The 12,621-nt window shown below is 45.0% G+C and overlaps 1 protein-coding gene across 2 annotated transcripts; it reads left to right on the top strand.

Moving 5' to 3' along the window:
- The first annotated feature begins 2,140 nt into the window (after positions 1-2,140).
- Positions 2,141-9,647, top strand: LOC119295515 (coiled-coil domain-containing protein SCD2-like). Of its 2 annotated transcripts, XM_037573945.1 has the most exons (16): positions 2,143-3,227; positions 4,160-4,295; positions 5,364-5,442; positions 5,594-5,635; positions 5,743-5,805; positions 6,131-6,180; positions 6,318-6,345; positions 6,633-6,707; positions 6,783-6,893; positions 6,989-7,049; positions 7,323-7,549; positions 7,641-7,710; positions 7,887-7,928; positions 8,098-8,138; positions 8,643-8,769; positions 9,213-9,636. In XM_037573945.1, the coding sequence occupies exons 1-16, from the start codon at positions 2,159-2,161 to the stop codon at positions 9,332-9,334; spliced, it is 2,343 nt and encodes a 780-aa protein (XP_037429842.1). In that variant the 5' UTR covers positions 2,143-2,158; the 3' UTR covers positions 9,335-9,636. The 2 variants fall into 2 exon arrangements, with proteins under 2 accessions (XP_037429843.1, XP_037429842.1); XM_037573946.1 differs by lacking the exon at positions 6,633-6,707 and having other exon boundaries at positions 2,141-3,227; positions 9,213-9,647.
- Positions 9,648-12,621: the final 2,974 nt, after the last annotated feature.

Raw genomic sequence — 12,621 nt, 5'->3', positions numbered from 1 at the left:
GCGCGGTCCAAGGCGCGCGCCGCGGCGGCGCTGGCGCATGTCATGGCGCGCCCAGGAGCGCGAGTCGCCGCCGCAGACTCCGACTCCGACGAGAACGGGTACGGAGACAACGACGGCGGCACCGACGGGCGTTACGGCGGCGGCCGGAGCCCCCTGCACGGGTACGTTGCAAAGAGCGCCGGCGGCGTCAAGGACAAGTTCTTCGGGATGGCGTTGCCCAAGGTATGTATTTACTGCTAATTACTTCCTGCTCCAGTTGCTAACATTTCCTTTCCAGCGCTGCCCGCGTTTCAGTTTTAGTCTTTGGCAAGAGGTTAATTAGGCGGAAATAGTAATAGTGGAATGCTCCCAGAAATCCCTTCGCTGCAGAGGAATCAGGGAGGCGATATAGAGGCGCAAGCTTTCTCTGGTTGAGTTTTGCTCGGAGGAAGTTTCGATCACTCGAACCGTGCGTGCTTGCTCCAGAAATTTGATTAGCCCAGACATATTCGTCTTAATTTCTACGTAGAAAGCTAGTATTACAGTAGAAAGAGAGAAATGCTCGAGAGTACTACTATGAACAGTTGCATTTCTGCCAGCGAAAATTATACTCTGCTAATCTGCTTGATCTACGCGGATACCAGTAAAATAGTCAGAGCTTAGCAGTAGCTTAGGGAACCCAAAAGTAGTAAAATAGACGGGAATCCCGAGGCGGTCTGGTCGATGCCACGCAATCCATGCACGGTCAACGCGGCTCATTAATGCGTGCCCTCTTTCACTCTGACCTTTTTGGCTTTGTTTAATGGGAAATCGGCATCGATCGGCCGACCACCACGAAAATCTCTCCACAAGTTCATCCATGTGGTCCGGTGGATCGCATTCTCACCGTACATGACTCGCCACAAACAAGAGAAGAATGCGTCCTTGTAATTGAGGAAGAAAGAAATCATTTTCTCATCTTTATCATTACAAAGATATCTTTACTATTAGTGCTCATTTGTTTTGGATGAGTCCTAGGAGATTTTCTCCCACGGGATTATTTCTATGTTTAGCATTCCCTGAGGTACCGGATACCTTAGAATTGTGTGACTTGATTCCTTAGGATTCTTAGCATTATGTAGGACCTCGTGAAAAATTTCTAATGATTGGGCGCACAAGACTCCACAGTTGCCTGAAAATAAGGTCTAGATTGGCCGATTCGGCTTGGAAGCAACAATGCGTAGTCTCGAGGCTGAGACGGGGCGGTACTAGTGGTTGTGGCATCAACGATGAGTTCAAACCAGGACCTCATCGAAAACGGAGGCGACGCGGCCAATGTGGGCAAGGACGATGTTCCTTTGGTACAGGTGGGGGCTATTCATTTTGATTTTCTCTCGGATTAGACACCACATGAGCTTAAGATGATGATAACATAGCCATTGCCGGCGAGAGCTCGGAAGACCACACATGAGGCAAGATAGGGGGCGAGCAGTGGAAAGGAAAGGGCGCGGAGAGAAGAAATTATGTCTTTTGAAAGGCACAAGAAAGTAGTGGAGCTATCAAATATTGGTTGAGCTGGCCAAACTGAAGGGAAACAAATATTTACTAGTATTTCTCAAATGGCATAATTTCACATATACTTTTCAATGTTTCGGCCATGGACTGGGCGAGCCAAGATCATTTGGCCTTGTTGTAGCCCTGTCCGTCCTAGAAGGTGAACAATGGGGCTATTGGAGGGGTGGCAACAGTTCAACGGTCCACGTAGAATCAATTGAGACTTCAAATATATAATTCAGTCGCCATAGGTGCCCCCTTTTTCATTTTATTCGGTGGATTGATTTCCTGCTTGCTGAACGCATCAGAATTCTTTCACCGGTCCTTTCAAAAAAAAATAAAAATCTATCACCGTCCGCTGCCGCTGTGCCGCGTGCGCACAAGGCCAGCATGGCCCGAGCGTCTGGACCAGGCCTCATCGCGCGTCCCCCAATGGGTCTCCGCGCCCGAGCTGACAACGACGAGCCGACCTGGTCGCTCCAGCCGCACGCGCACTGCGCTCGCGTGTCACGCCGCCGCCAGCCTTCCCGTCCGTCAACGCCAAATTTCCAACCTGCCCTCTCTTTCCGACCCAAACGCGAGGCTCTGAGGCAGAGAGAGAGAGAGAGAGAGGAGAACGAGTCAAACAAAAGTCAAAGCAACAGAAATGGACGCAGGCCGGGCCGGCGGCGGCGGCCCCGCCCGGAGACCGCGACCCGCCGCTGCGGCGTCGGATCCCCGGCGCGCGGCTGCGGCGCGGGAGGCCATGTTGCGCATGGAGGAGGTCATGATGGCCCACGCGGGCGCGGCGGGCGAGTTCAGCATGATCATCGAAGCTCCGCTCCCCAACCTCCAGCGCTACCGCCGCAACCAGACGCCTCCTGCGGCCCCGTCTTCGGACTCTCCCTCACGGAGGCGCGGCGGGCCTCATGACGCCGGCGCGAGGGACGACGTCCCCACGCGATTGCGGCGCGAGGGAAGCGTAACCGAGGACATCGGCAACGCTCGGGGGGTACGCGGCGGGGAGGACATCGGCAACGCGGACGACGCGCGCTCGCGGCGCGGCACCGGGGATGCTCGAGGGGCGCGACCTGCAAGCACTCGCGGCCGGGAGGAAGGGACGGAGGCGCCGGTGCGGATGAGAGACCCGCGGAGGGAGAGCGGCCGTCTCAGCGCGCCTCCTGGGAGGGTCGTCGAGGCGCAACCAGATGTTGCGTCGGCCGTGGAGGAGGAGACGCCACTGCAGCAGCTGTCGCACGAAGTGCGGAGTTCGAGCGCGGATAGGCGCGTGGAAGCGGCACTGGAGGCGGACGCGATGGCCGCGAGACCATCAAGCCGAGGATCGAGGCGGGAGGGCAGTCGGGATGACGTGCTGAATGCTATTGTTGCTGAGCCGGCGGTGGAGGCATTGGCTGCCAGACCATTAAGCCGACGATCGAGGCGGGAGGGCAGCGGGGAGGACGTTGTGAATCCTATTGTTGCTGAGCCGGCGGTGGAGGCGTTGGCTGTCAGACCACCGAGCCGACGGTCGAGGCGGGAGGGCAGTGGGGAGGCCGTTGTGAATGCTATTGTTGCCGAGCCGGCGGTGGAGGTGGAGGTGGAGGCCGATGTGGACAGTGTCGGGTGGGGTAGCAGCCGAGGGAGTGAGGATGGAGGCGAGGAGCCGGTGGCGTTGCCAAAGCCGCTGGAGTCAATACTCACCGGAGGCCGTAGCAGGAGCAACTCACCGGCCATAAGTAATGTCAACGATGATACCCTTCCTTTGTTTCAATCGCACCAATTTCTTGGAATTTACTGTGAACCAATTTGCTCAAACTAGGCTAAACATAATTTCTTCTATAAACCGAGGCAAATTTCTTCCATGGCAGTACTAGCAGGTAAGGGGGGCATTTAGTTGATAAATAAAGCATACAAACTGCATCAGGGGTTTAAGTGGTAGAGCTCATTTTGTCTGAAAACCTGTCCTGGTTTAAGTTGCTGCCACCACCCATTTGAAGGTCCATCCTGTCCCAGCAAGATTGGCTGAAAGGGCACGAACCGGAGAGATGATCGCGAGTTTCAACCATGTTGCCCGAGTGGAGAACACAGCTGTTGCTATCAGAAACTTGTCAGTTTTTCATTTCCATAATGTCCCTAGTGTTCAGCCTGTCATTAATTAGGAGGCAAGCGAATCCCTTGATCTTGAAAGTGCACTTAGAAGTCCAGAGCCGCTTCATGATCGGCAGGCATTGATCGTGGGTGAACAACATATTGTACCAAAGCAGCCAGAGCGATGTGGAGAGGACCAAGAATCGTCAGAATTGGAGCTGGTCTGAAGGCTGAGAAATCTCCCCTGAAGATCTGAAATTCATCAATGTTGATGTAAAAATCGTCAGAGTTGTTTGTCACCTAATGTTTTTGTCTGTCAATAACAGGAACTGTAGTTGGTAGGTTATTTTCATGGTGGTGGTGCATTTGATGTTTCTTTTTGGTATAATTAAAGCTTGTTGTGCTTCATGCTGAATGGTAAGAAAAGTAAACGGGTGAAAAAGTTGATTTACTGAACTATTGATGCATGCGCATGATAACCTGATTATCATAATTGAAGGATGATGTGCTTTTCAGAATTTCAGTTTTCAGTTCTATGAATTGGCCGGCTTATTATATTTGTCCTCGTTTACCTAGTTAGGTCGGAACGGTGTGGACTCTGGTGTAGCAAAGCGCGCACAATCAACAGGAAGGTCAAGCTTTGTACCACCTGTTGGGGCTAATGTGAGGCCTCTACAAGCTGTGGAAATGCCCAATGGGACACCTAGAGAAAGAAGGTAACTGAATATGCTTTCTGAGATAATTTGTTTTTCTTAAATTGTAGTGCTGTACTGCCAACACCACTTCTGTTTTTCTGAAACAAACCAATATTACCTCTGAAAACATGGGTGCAACTTGCCTAATGCATTTTCTGTTATAATGTGCAAGTTGGTGCCCTGTAACCAAATCCAGAATTGACACTCTTGGTTTTAGTTAGTTATATCGAAAAAGAAAAGCAATATCATCCATGTGATTCATGGTGATTTCAAATGATTTATGAAAATTTAGTGAGTGTGATGTATGGCACACAAGTATGACCATGATGGTGGTAGGCAGTTCTAGCACCTAGTAAGATGAAAAATTACTTGTAGAAAACTGACTTTGCTTTGGCTGCGTAATAAAAAAGAAATTGAACGGCATTCCCAAAATGTAAGTGAATCAGACACTTTCTCTATGCTGCATAGAACTTAAACCCACAGGATCCCTGGTTGATACGAATAAGGACAATTTTGACTTATAAGGCATGCAGGAAGGGCTAGTTATTTCTAGTTTTAAAAATGTGACTGTGGCGTGTTGTGCAAATGGATTTTGTACAGGAGAAAACAAAGGAGCTACATTTATCTGTAGTTTACAATAAAACAAAATTTGAAAAGAGTTTACAATTTCTTTTTTTATACTAATAACTGTTGATTCTCTTACCTTGCACGTAGAGAGTATAATGTTACTATTTACAAAGTATTATCTGATGCCACCATCTTGTCTATTCCTAATCGGCTAGCAAAATTCCTGTTTACGTATTGCTTTGAAGTTTTCAGCATGAGCACACTGTGTGCATTGACATTATATTGCTCTAATCATTACTCTTGATCTAATCATCACACCCCCGGCATCTTCTTATTGACTTAAAACGTCTACACAACAGTCCTCGCCCAAAATACACTTATGATTGCTGATATTGTCGGAGTAACTTTCACTACTTCTGCAAGATCATCCATTCCTAACTAATTTTTGTCAAGATATTTACATGTAAATTTGCAGCAGATTGTTCAGATCAAACCTAATAATTTTACTGAAATATTTTGTAGGACAATCTATCCAGATCCTACTTTTGCGCAGTCGGGTCGATCAAGAGATTCACATGACAGTTCAACATTAACAGAAGAGGTTTGTCCTCAGTTTTGTTGTTTTCACCTCATACGTTATGAGGTTGGATGTTTTTTTTTCAGAGCTATTAGTTATATAATATGATGTGTTCATCAAGAATAATGAAGTACCTTAATTCAAATGAGGTCATCTGATTACAGTTGCTTTTCAGGTTGAGATGCTCAAAGACGAGAATGTGAATCTTTTGGAAAAGGTGTGTTATAATTCTTGCATGTTGTGAACAATTCGATGAAAATAAAGTAAAGGGTAAGTGTCTTATGTATGGCACTAGTGATAATACTCCTGTTTTTTCAAATTTAGCTTGGACTAGCAGAAGAGAAATTTAGACAATCTGAAGCTCGGACAAGGGAGCTTGAGAAGCAGGTAAGCCATGTAGTAATTCTTTGATGTACCATGGAATTACCAAGATGACATTTGCTACTTCTTTACATATATAATTATAAATAGCTAATACGAATAAGGGCAGCGTTTCTCACTTTTAACCTGAAGTTATATGGAAGCATCAGTCGTTATCCTGTCTTGATTTAGTTTCATCTGGTTCAATCTTTCTTTTTGGTCACATAGCTTGGTTATTTCGCTTCGTATCACCATGAGTCAAGGAGAAGTGCTGTGACCAATGCAAGTAGATAATGTAGTTATGACGATCACATATTATATTATCCATCACAAAATTTGTTAATATGTTCAGGTTGCTAATCTTGGTGATGGATTATCTATGGAAGTTAAACTTATGAAAAGGTAACCATGCATATAATTTGGGTCCTCTTATGCCGGGGTGTTTTCTCTCCTTTTCAAAATAAAATAAAATTAATTTGGGTCTTCTTGCATTTTGGCTTGCCTACCACATTTTTTGACGATTTCCAATTTGAATGCAGGAGGGAGGAGATGCTAGTGAGGAAGGAGGTACAATCCTTGTTTTGCTTAGTTAGATATTTTCTTGATAACATTGTCTGTTTTTTCTACAATTTTTTCAAATAAAATTGCTGTCGATACTCCAACTGATGAATGGTGCCCCCAGGATTTGTTTTCGCTTATGTACATGTACATTTTTTCCGAAAAGAATGTACATGTACCCGCATACACTTAGGTCATAGAAATGCATTCCTTTTGTTAGTCATATCAACAATCTTTGGCTCCTGGATATGCATGAAAATGATACTGGTATATGTGTTTTTTTGAAATAAAAACAGCAAGAAATAAGGAAAGCGCTTATATCCAAAAATGATAAAAGCGAAGAAATCACCACTCTTCAACAACAGCTCCAGGTAAAGTACTAACCTACAATAACAAAAACAGTATTGGTTGAATCATCTCTGATGAATTGTTATTCTCTCGTCTAGTCTGCAAGTGAAAAGGCTGCAGTTGCTGAGCGGAAACTCAACGAGGCTGAATCTGAAACAAAAGCCTTACGCACAATGACACAGAGGATGATCTTAAGCAAAGAAGAAATGGTTACTTTCCTTTCCCTTTTAATCCAAAGATGCAACCTAACAGAGAGGTCCGTCGTCGTGTGGAAATGCTAATTTAAAATGCATGATATTTGTAGGAAGAAGTTGTTATGAAGAGATGTTGGCTTGCCCGTTACTGGGGCTTGGCTGTCCAATATGGTAATTCCTTGCTGGGGCCTTATGAAATATTGCTGAACAAGGACTAAGATTCACACAGAGGGCTTTTCTTTATGCAATTAATTCCTAAAGACTTAATGCTGGTCACGTGGCATACATGGACTCAAAATATTTCCCATCCTATAATACCAGTCCTCGTTTTATTCACACAATTATGCTCTATTTCCTATGTTTCAAGACTCCCATTAGAAAACAGTAACTTCACTCCCATTTTTAACTTGCCAGTTGATTTCTGCAAGTTCCAATTGATTTCAGGCATCTATCCAGACATTTCTATGTCAAAATATGAATACTGGTCTTCGTTTGCTCCTCTTCCCCTCGAGTATGTGACATCTGCTGGACTGAGAGCTAAGGATGGAGGGAGTAATGAATTGGAAGAAACAGACATGCTTCTTCATGATTTGACTGTCACAGCGGGAGAAGGCAACATAGAAACAATGCTTGCTGTTGATAAGGGACTTAAAGAACTTGCCTTCTTAAAGGTGCTTATGTTTTTTGATCAATCTGATCTTCCTCTTATGTTGGCTGTTCTGAATTCTGACACTGTTTCTTTCTAATTATTATTATTCAAAGGTTGAAGATGCTGTTCTTATTGCTCTTGCCCAACACCATCGTCCTAATGTTGCAGAGCTATCAGATCCAGGTCTGTTTTTTTTTTCGTGGATCTTCCTGTTTGTTATTAGCTATGTAAATAACTAAAATATTAAGAATACATTCTGCAAAAAAACTATACTGGGGACTCATTCTAAATTGTTATCCTGATTTCATTTTACTTCCTTGCACATCAGAGAGGCTAACACTTATGTTTTTTATTTGCAGATATTAAATCTTCTGGTGATGAAAAATTCACTGAGGCATTTGGTACAATCATCTTTATCCTTATTTTCTGCCATCTAAGTATATTTAGCTACATGAGAATGCTGTTCTTTCAGCTTTAGTTAGCTGTTGCACGATGCTATGCTGTCCTTTTGCGATGTGGGAATTTTGCAAATTTCTTATCATTGTCTAACTTGATTTTCTGGTTCTGCAGACCTAAGCAAGGAGGAAGAGGAAGATGTGTTGTTCAAGCAGGTAGCTCTTGATGTATTTCTTGTTCATAAACATATGATGTATTTCATAATCCAGTACAAAATAAGTGTGTTCTTTCCTCTACAAAAGATATGCTCGCCATTTTGAAATAGGCCCTTTTTAGAGTTGGGCACAAGAATTAAGAATGTGAGTGAGTGCCCCTATTGCCCATCCCTCTTTCCTCACAAGGACATTAAATTACCTCTTTTTCCTACCCAAAGCAAGGCATGCAATTCCCACAGCAGTTGCTTGTAGTACTCCCTCCGTAAAGAAATATAGGAGTGTTTAGATCACTAAAGTTGTCATCTAAACGCTCCTATATTTCTTTACAGAGGGAGTACATCATATAGGAAATATTGCTGCTGGAAAGTTGCCATTGCTTGTGAGAATGTCAAGCTTGTCCAGTTTCACATGCCAATGGGATTCTTGGGCTTCTTCTTTTTTTTGTTCTCTATCTATGTTGTTATTTTGCTTGTAAAAGTGACCCTTCACTTTGGTATTACTCAGGCTTGGCTCATGTATTTCTGGAGAAGGGCTAAAATCCATAATGTGGAAGAGGATATCGCGGAGGAGCGACTGCAGATGTGGGTTGATCGACATGGGCAGCAACCAACTTCACATGATGCTGTAGATGGTATGCACTTAACTGCTTATACATTGCCCACTTAAGCTAATTTTGTTTGGATTCATTTCCTAACAAAACATGCAAACTGGCACTAATTATGCTGCAACATGGATCAAATGTGAAGACATGACTTAGCATAATCAAGCGGGCCACACATAATTTACAGTGCACATCTCGTTATCGTAAAATCATAACGCAACCTTGGCTCGCAACAAGGTTGGGATGCAGAGTAGCAGCGGAATGAACCTTTAGGATAACAAACCTACCCTTCTCTTAAAATTGAACTGTCTTCGTCTAGAAGGTTAACCATTTATTATGTTCTAAATGTTCCATTCAAGATCTGGCGATCAATTCCAATTGCCAGCCCAGCCATATCGCTAACTTCAACCCCACATAATTCTCCAAATCTGCATTCTGTTTGTGCCCACTCATGAAACACAATTTTGTTACAGTTGAACAAGGGATACATGAACTGAGGAAGCTGGGAATCGAACAACTGCTGTGGGAATTCTCCCGCCAGGAGGTGAATGTCGCCGAAGGTGAATTGTCCGATGCCGAGGATGATCTGACTTAGGAGACTCAGTCCAACAGGCGACGACCGTGAATCCCTCCCATTCAGCTCAGTGACACCTCTGTACTATACCGAAACCGCAGGACATTGTAAAGATATTTCTGGTTTTGGTTTGGACTTCCGAGTTCCAGCTCCAGAAAAGTTCATTGATTTTATTTTTATTTTGTACATAACTGCATCCAACAGTGTTACAAAAGCGGCTTGAAAGGAGAAAACCATTCATTATACATGGCGATGTACTTTCCATAAGCCTAACAGATAGCTGAAATACTCATCGTCTATATAACAATCACAGCTGCTATCAATTTTGTGTGAATCGAGAGCCTTTTTGCTGTTTATGTTCAATCTGGCCAACTAGCAGTAAGCTATTTGGAACGAAAGGAACGCTAGAGTCTTCCGCCACAAAGAGACGCCACCACCAATCCTTCTCAAGCTTATTATAGATGAGGCCAACCTATGGGTCACTGCAGGGGCTAAACAATTAGGGAAAATTGCATCGCGCGAGTAATTGTCATGCCGTACTCCGGCCTTGTGTAACTCTACAAAACTCTATTCTCCTCTACTTTAATAGATGAGGCAAATCTTTTGCCTCTGTTTCGAAAATAAAAATAAAAAATCATGCGACTAGCCTGTGACAGTTTGGGAGATCTATGTGACATATTTCAGCTGGAATTATAATTGGGTCCATGCCGTGTTTTGGCGATGTGATGCTCTTTTAATTTGTTCTGGAAGTTGGATCAATCAACATTATCTTTAGGCTTGAGAACCATTTTGGTAGTTTTGACAGGAGCGGAGCCAGATTTGAACATGAGGGAGGTGGAGCAGAACATAATCGCACATGAGACAAAATATAACGATGTATTAAGTCTTGATATATCGTATATTCTTTGGCAAATGCAAAATATATATTATTTTTGTTACGCTTAATTTTTTTCAAAACGGAGGCAAAATATTTGCCTGGTCGATTAATTAAGAAGAAGAGAATTGCCCAGTTAATTTTCGGAAAACCGGGCGAAAACCGATACAAAGAACCCGAAACAGGCTATTCGGGAAGCACGAAACACCGTGACCACACAGACAACCCGTCACATGCTCCTAAAACACAACAATCGTACCTCACCACACTTGCACAACTCAACAGAACCCTGACAAGAACACCAACAACAATGACTTGGACAATCACATCGACAACACAAGAAACTGAGCACCATCCATCAAGAAACCGCAGACGCCTTCCCATTAGCGCACACACCGGCCACATCAATATCCTCAACCACATGCACCTCCGACCCGAAGGACTCAGAAGACGCCTCTGGATGCTCACATGACAGACATGAATCGTCTCCCTCACACAAGGTCACTAGTGAGTCCACCTTCATGTGCTTCACTGACGAAAGCGAAGCAGAGCTCATACATAGCTCCCTAATCTCGGGCATGATTTGCAGCACCGGAGCCACGAGCATGGCGATGGACTCGTCTTGAGAGGTACATAACACAGGGGGCGAGGCAGACATCGACGACGAAATGTCCCCAACACGGGGGGAGAAACAACCATATAACTTTGCCTCTGTGTCCTCCTCGGAGCAAACACCAACTGCAATAGGAGGATGTGACGTCATAGCAGTTTGCAGCATAGCCGTCATAAGGGAGAGTCTACTCAGAGCAACCTCCGCCCGCTCCAAAAAGCTCCCAACCCGCACCATGCAGCCTTGCGGCAGCGCAATCTGATCAGCTAGAGCGGACTGCAGCACCACTTCAGATGAGGTTGTCGAGTCCGCCGTAGCAGATACAACAGACGCCCAGGACCCACGGCGAAGCGCCTTGGAGGGGGGCATGAATTTCATTGGACCCTTGCGTAAAGCTGATGTAGGACCATGCATGGTGTTGACGCTGGCCACGGGCGGCGTGGCAAGGCATGCCAGCGAGCTTAGAGGACGCCAGGGATTGCGACATCCGTGCGCACGATGACCATTCTCCAAACAACGTGAGCACCGCAATGGATCTCTGCAATGAGCCACACGATGCCCATGAGCAAAGCATTTGTAGCATCTACCGTAAAGCCAAGCAGGAAAGGGACGAGGAGCTATTGTTGTGGATGACGACGGCAATGGCAGCCGATGCAGGCTGCGCCGCGGCAGCACCTCCTGCCAACCCCCACCCATGTCCACCTCATGACCCACACACATCTCGCCGGAGTCGACGGCCTTGGCAGCAGCCGGCGGCGTTTGAGGGGCCAGCTCCTCTTCGTCTTCGTCTTCATAGTCATTGTCAGCGGAAGAGGCCCACAAAACAGATCTTCGCGCACTGGTCAGCAAATCCTCCATGCCAACGACGATGCCCTCTGCGTTAGCTGATGGAGACAGGGAGGGCAGCTCCTCTACGCAGTCCATGCCGTCGCCATTGGCCGGGGCAACAAGAGCCGGCAACAGCAGGCCCGTGGCGGCATTGGCAAGAAGGGCGGGGGTGGCAGGCGGCGGTGCCGAAGCAACTGTTGTCGCGGTCTTGGAACGCAGCGAGGCCTTAACACCCCCATCTTCCTTCCTAAATCTGAAAGTTGGGGGCACGGTGTAATGGATTATAAAGTTGAAAATTTATGCATGTGTGATAGTTAGTACTAGTGTGTTGTAATTAGACAAAACAAATACTATTCCTTCTGTCCCATAACTTAGTGTGTGTTAGATATTTTTAAAGTCAAATTTAGTGAATTTTGATCAAGTTTATAGAAAAATTACCAACATCTAGAATACCAAATCAATATCATTAAATTATCATGAAACATATTTCATATAATAATACTTTTTATTGTTGATATAGATTTAAAAAATATGAACTTGGTCAAAGTTTATGAGTTTAACTTTCATGAAGACCAATGTGCATTATATTATGGGACAGAGGGAGTACTAACTACTATTGGTACCTTGTTTATTCCGTCCTAAAGTAAGTGTCCGATCAGTATAGGCGTAGCCAAGATTTGAACATGAAGGGGGCTAAACAGATCACGATCGCACGAGACACGTATTAAATCTCGATATGCCGTATACTTTTTGGCAATGCAAAAGAAACAACATTTTTTTAGCTTAAATTTGACTCCATAATTGTCGATCTCACTGAATGAGTTGATTGTCTATTTGAAACCGAAGCAAAAGATTTGAATTTTCCATTAATTAAGAAGAAGGTTGTTTCCCGGTTTACTAGCAAAACTAGGCATAAAACGATACAAACAAGGCCGAGCCCACTCAAGGGTCACTCAAGTCAATGACGCGATGAACACAACAACAATACGCCAACAT

Source organism: Triticum dicoccoides, chromosome 4B, assembly GCF_002162155.2.
Source record: "Triticum dicoccoides isolate Atlit2015 ecotype Zavitan chromosome 4B, WEW_v2.0, whole genome shotgun sequence".
In the NCBI taxonomy this organism is placed as follows: Eukaryota; Viridiplantae; Streptophyta; class Magnoliopsida; order Poales; family Poaceae; genus Triticum; species Triticum dicoccoides.
This window is presented reverse-complemented; position numbering and strand designations above follow the sequence as displayed.

Bases quoted from the DNA above. Each gene is read 5' to 3' on its own strand.
- LOC119295515 (XM_037573945.1), top strand. From the start codon at position 2,159: ATGGACGCAGGCCGGGCCGGCGGCGGCGGCCCCGCCCGGAGACCGCGA. The intron at 3,228-4,159 runs GTAATGTCAACG...TTACCTAGTTAG, and splicing joins GAGCAACTCACCGGCCATAA to GTCGGAACGGTGTGGACTCT. The intron at 6,346-6,632 runs GTACAATCCTTG...AAATAAAAACAG, and splicing joins AGATGCTAGTGAGGAAGGAG to CAAGAAATAAGGAAAGCGCT.